Here is a 6,391-nt window from a genome sequence, read left to right as displayed (position 1 = left end):
TGTTAAAAATACGAAAAACAACTTCTAACCAGTGAGGGAACAGGCATGCTCCTTTACTGGACATAGATTTCCCAGTGAATGAACAGTATGTGTTAATATGTTGACACTTTAATTTTCAATTCATGATTACAAAAAAAGTTAACAATTTCCAAGTATTTATATGCTATAATTTCAAGAATAGGCTTATTTTTAAATATTTGTATGGCTTATAAATTCATAAAGAGCATTAAAAAATAACCAATAAATTAAGTGTTCCTTTACTGGGTGTTCATTCACTGGTAAGAGCTGTTCCTTCACTTGGTCTTCTTACTACTTGTTATTTGAACCTCCTAAACTTTAAAACAATATTATGTAAGTTCTCTAATTTTTTTTACATAATTTGCAATTAGTAACAAATATGTTGACACTGTCATTTAACTAAAATTACGAATTTTGAAATTAATATGATTTTTTAAAAGGCAAGCGAAGCTTAAGTGTTCCTTCACTAGTTAGTTTACCCTACATTGCTTATAAAATAGTTTTTTATAATGATTTTGAATATAATATAAAATAATATGTACTTCAAAAATAAGTTTATTAAGGATTAATCAGCCCTTTCGAGTTGTGCAGTTCTTATTTCGCCGTCTTTCCCTCACATCGCTTAATAGTTTTTTTTATTTGTTTTTTATTAATTATTAACTGTTATTTTTTTGCTAGTTGTTAATTGCTAGCTTCTTTTTTTATAGGTATTAATTTAAATTTTTGTTTACATTAAATTTTTTTCTTTTTTTGAGATTCCTCGTTAATTTGATTTTTTGCTAATTATTAATTGTTAGCTTGTTTTTTTGTTAGTGATTCTTTGTTGATTTGTTTTTCTAACTTTTTTATTCATTAATAATTTTAGTAGTCATTAAATTTTCTTCTTATTTTAGCATTTTAAGATTGTCAGAGTCCGGAGCAAAGATTATAAATGCACAAAACTCAAAAAATAAGCCAACCGAATTAATTTTTTATTGTAATGAATAACGGTAAATCCAATGATATTTTTACAAAGAGAGAACCGGAAGATTCATTTAATTAATTGCTATAAAACATATGTTGGGGCGGATACGAAAGCGGGTTGTTTAAGAGTAATGATTCGTAAAGAGCGGCTCTTTTCAAAGATGCCGCCAAAGGACATTCTTTTTGCGAAGGAAATGCCACAGAATTTTTTATTTTACTGTGATTATTCGTTTTTAAACGTTAGGATTATTGCCATTTTGCGAAGGAAAAAAATACTTTTAAGTTTTGGAAAACTAAATATTATAAAGGCAGGAACAACAGCTAATTTGCATTCTATTGATATGCACTAAATATTCATGACTTTTCAATTTAAATTAACATAATATCTTTTAAGTCTAATTTTTGAATTATTTTCAACAATAAATTTATGGGGAAAATTATACTAGGGAATAACTGTTTTTTCTGTAGAATGAGATTTTTGTATCGCTTCTCTCTCAAAGCTTTTTTTTTAGCTTGAAATTTTTAGTCTATTTTTTGTCCAAATGAGCAAATTTAAAAACGTTACATATAACAGGGAAGCGTGCAAATGTCGTGACAAAATACGAGCATATCATCAGGATTAAAACTACGTCCCTCCTGGAAATGTCGTCATAAGTCGCTAGGTGAATTATTATGAATTGTTTCTTCGTGTATTATGAATTGTTTCTTCGCGTGGTTCAGAATATTAAAATACAAAAATTCTGAGAAGTAGGAATTAATTATATTTACTTTATTTTTATTATAGATGAAAATCATAAAAATAGCATATTTAATTTTTTAATTATTGTTACATTAAAAATTAGAAAGACTACACAACTTGCTTTTTTTTCCCATTTTCATTCATAAAATCAATAGGGGCTGGTTGTGCATGGATCTTTCGCTATAATCAACGAGGGAAATAATGGGATATCACAATGAAGTTGTAAAATTATATTAAACATTATAAAATCGTATTAAATATTATAATTCATATAGGCTTCATCTACTGTAGTATGCAAAATATTTATCGATTCTTCATGTAGGGGGCTTTATTTATTATATTGGAGGATGTAACCTATATAGTGGTATACTATTTAATAAATATCTACACTGAACCGAAAAAAAAATCGGTAATATTATTTTTCGGTACATTCGATATTTGTCTCAAAAAATTACAATCGTGCATATATAGACATTTTAATTTAAGAATTAAACTATGTACTACTTTTGTTGAAGAATTTTAATTTAAGAGTTTATTAAATTAAGAATTAAAATTTTATTATCTATGAATGCAATTTATAATAAAAAATGTTTACACGAATGCAACGTTAAATAAAAAAAGGTTTTGATATAATTTACAGAAGCAGCAATTACAACTTTTGTATTTTTAAAGATTTTGTAGATCGAAGATTTTGTATTCTTAAAGTTTCATTTTATTGAAAAATCATTGCTTTGATTGAAAAAAAAGTTAAACTGATACACCTCAACAAAATATTAGTACAGTAAGACTTTTGCAAGGATCTTTAAACTATTTGATTAAATTGTAATAAATTCTGTCGAATATTTTTTTTTCTTATTATTACTATTTCAAGTCTTTCTAAATTAATTACAAGAAATCAATTGAAATTTTAGAAATTAGATAAAATTCATTAATTTGTCCTAAAATTAATGTTTCAAACAGAACTATTTTCAATATATTTTTAGGAACGGATTTTTTTTTATTTCACTAGTTATAGTTTAATCTACTAATGATAGTTATAGATATTAGAAGAAGATTGATACAATGCAAAATAGCCTTTTATAGTTTCTGAGAAATTAAATTCTAGCGATATTTAAAATTTACATTTCTTAGAAACTATTCAACTGATTTCACTCAAATTTTGTATTTTGTCATTTAAAACTTTAAAATGATGTAAAAACTTTTATATCCGATTCAAAATTTTTTTGACCATTTTTAAATAAAATAATAAATATTAAATAACAGTTGTACTTTGAATGGAATTTTCTTTGGATAAACGAATTTTATTATTGCGAGCAAAAAGTTCGCTTAAAAAGTTCTCGTGATATGGCGAAATACGCAAGAAATAAAAGTAACATAAAAGGGTCTAAACTTTCGGCAGCTCTTCTGGCCACACTATGGGGACCATATTTCACACATTGAAGATACCCCCTATATTTTTGAGGTTAGAAATCCGTCATGAAAAAAAAAGTATGCTTGTTTAGAGAAAGTGCGTTTTTGGGTCTGATTTCGTAACTTAAAAATATCGTCTGCACTAATTAATTAGCATTTTTGATGTCATCCCCTCAAACCTTAAGATTGAGTTCTAAAGCGTGAGGATCCGATCATTAGATCAAAAGTTATTCTGGGTGTTCCGTTTTTTACTTTGCGCATTGAAGAGCTATTTATGAAATGGTCTTTAATATTCAATTGTAAAATCTTCTGATTTATCTGCATCCAAAATAATCATTTAAAAAGGCTTATGTGTAATAAACATCAGCTGGTTATACACACTGTAATTCAAAATGATTACAAACAGCAATTTATCAATAGAATGCAGATGGAATGAGTTCATTAATGAATTGTCCTATGGATTCACAGTGCAGAGAAGATTCCCCTAAACAAGTTTTTTTTTATTTTATGACCATCGTTGAATCCAATATTTGGGTTTACCACTGCTAATCTTCAACACCCTAGCTTTGTAACTTTTAACCCAATCCAGAAGACAAGGGAACTCCTGCATTAAGCAATGGGAGGAATTTGCCTTCGTGAAGAATTTTGTGATGGCGCGTTTGCGTTACCTGGGGAAGAAAACCACGAAAACCTCCCTCGGTTAGCCAATATATTCATTTTGATATTACCCTGTATTTTGTATAATAATAGTCATATTTTACAGATATGAGACTTAGTAAAAGATTATTGTTACATCGAATTTCTTTTTTGAAGTATTTAAATATGTTTCATATATTCAAAAGGTGAATTCTTTATATTCCCCAAAAGGATCAAAATATTCTGTGCATCATTATAATAACAAACCACATGAGCGTCGCCTGTAGAAAATATCTAAAAATAAGATGAGGAATGAATTTTGCAACCCTTTATTTGTAATTGATTGTTTCGTTTGTTTGTCACTAATATTTTAATTTTTTATTTTATAACCATTGTTGAAAAGCCAACCCAATTTTTGGGTTTACGACTACCAATATTCAACTCAGTAGCCTTGTAATCTTGCCACCAATCCAAAAGACAAGGATCAAATATTAAGAGAAGTCCTGTGTCCAAATATTAAGAGAAATTTGAATTCGTGGAGGACTTTTTGATAGAAAACTCGCATTTGCATTACGCGGAGAGGAAAACCACGAAAAATCTAACGGTTAACTTGACTGCAAGGAGATTCTAACCCTTGATCCGACTTCACTGAGGATATTTTATGTTAGCACTGTGCGAGCCGATCACTGGGATTCACCTCATTGAAGGGCTATACCCAAAGCCACCACGTAACTGTTTATTATCGTTATTATACAGGGTGTTTATAAATTCCCGAACCCATTTCGATGTTTAATAACTCATAAAATAATGAAGATATAAACAAACTTATGGCATTTAATGATGGAATAACTCATATATTTTCCTTTTCAGGTTTGAATATCTTTACTTTTGTAAATATCGTCTGCGTGTGTGGTTAATTTCAGATAATTTCATTTTCCAGTCTAAAGATCTGTACTTTTCTAAATATCGTCTGCTTATTAATTGTATTATTCTCTCTTTTTTTGGCAACTATTGCAATGTTATGTTTACTTTTGATGAGCATTTTCTATGTAGCTCTTTTCTATGCGATGTTTTATTCGAGCGGATATTAAGGAGAATGCATACACCACAAAAGAAAGCACAGATTTTATGGTGGTTCATAGAAACGAAATCGATAGTGCAAGCACAGAGAAATTGTAGAAGAATTTATCAAAAAGATCCTCCATCCAAAAGCAGCATCTTGCGGTGGAAAAAGAATTTTCTAGAAACAGGAATTATCGCAGATAAGAAACGTTCCGGACGTCCCTGCACAAGTGATTTTGACGTTGAGCGTGTCAGGCGGACATTTTCAGACAATCCTAGAAGATCTGTGAGATCAGCTGCAAGAGAATTGGATATGCCAATTTCGACGGTGTACAAGGTTATTAAGAAACAATTAAGACTGCATGCATACAAAGTTCAAATTGTTCAAGGTTTGGAACCGGACGATAGGCCTAGGAGGATGGCATTTGAAACAGATATGGTAAGAAGGATAGAAGATGATGCTGAGTTTCTGAAGCTCATAATGTTCTTCAACGAAGCATCCTTTCCTGTTTCTGGCATTGTTAATCGCCATAATGTGCGCATATGGGGATCTGAAAACCCCCGTGAATACTGTGAGATACAAAGGGATTCCCCAAAGGTTAATGTGTGGTGTGGACTAATGCACAACAAAGTCATTGGGCCTTTCCTTTTTACAGAAAAGACGGTCTTATCAGTCGTATACTTAGATATCTTGGAAAACTTCGTATTTCCATAACTAGAAGAGTTTTAGCCACATGTCTTTTTGCAACAAGATGGTGCACCACCTCATTGGGGTATCATCGTTCGTAGTTCTTTGAATGGCCATTTTCCAGGAAGATGGATTGGGCGAGGAGGTATTGTGGGTGGCCACCATTCCTTGGCCACCCAGATCACCTGATATAACGCCGCTGGACTTTTTCCTTTGGGAATTTATAAAGGACAATGTTTACTGGAGGATCGTGTCGAACATTGATGACCTAAAAGCCAGAATTACAACCGCAATAGCCTCTGTGGATGCCGACATGCTTGCCGCTACCTGGCGTGAAATTGACTATCGACTTGATATTCTCCGTGCGACGAAGGGGGCACACGTGAAAGTTCATTGACAAGGGTCATGAAACTTTTTGAGTCTATATAACCATTTATGTTATTAATTTTAATCTATCTTTATTATTTTATGAGTTATTAAACATCAAAATGGGTCCGGGACTTTATGAACATCCTGTATATTATTTACAGAGTCAGAATTATTTCACAAAATGGCAATTCGATTAATTGTAAACTTAATGAGACAACTATCGATGTTAGAAGGGACTATGATCTTCATTTATAAAATGTGAGGTGTTTTACCAGAAAAACAACTTACAGGGTGAGCAACATGTTCAGATTTGGCACTAAAATCCAGCACATGCGCATAAGAAGAAAAGTGACGTCAATTGTGATTGCACGATTGGGTGCGATGCTTCCCACCAACCACCATTTCATTCAAAATAATGAAATGGTGGTTGGTGGGTATCTATGTCAAAATATTTTAGAAGATTTAATCAACATTGATGACGTATTCTCAAGGAAATATTTTAAGTA

General features: G+C 30.9%; 1 protein-coding gene across 1 annotated transcript; it reads left to right on the top strand.

The window, feature by feature from the left end:
• The first annotated feature begins 4,862 nt into the window (after positions 1–4,862).
• On the top strand, positions 4,863–5,543 carry LOC139427097 (protein GVQW3-like). Its single transcript, XM_071187741.1, has one exon. It carries the CDS (start codon positions 4,863–4,865, stop codon positions 5,541–5,543), a length of 681 nt encoding a protein of 226 aa, XP_071043842.1.
• Positions 5,544–6,391: the final 848 nt, after the last annotated feature.

This window comes from Parasteatoda tepidariorum, chromosome X1 (assembly GCF_043381705.1).
Source record: "Parasteatoda tepidariorum isolate YZ-2023 chromosome X1, CAS_Ptep_4.0, whole genome shotgun sequence".
NCBI lineage: Eukaryota > Metazoa > Arthropoda > Arachnida > Araneae > Theridiidae > Parasteatoda > Parasteatoda tepidariorum.
Note: the sequence above shows the minus strand (reverse complement) of the source record. Positions and strands in the feature narration are given on the sequence as shown.

Excerpts from the sequence above, each read along its gene's own strand:
- LOC139427097 (XM_071187741.1), top strand. The coding sequence starts at position 4,863 with ATGCATACACCACAAAAGAAAGCACAGATTTTATGGTGGTTCATAGAA.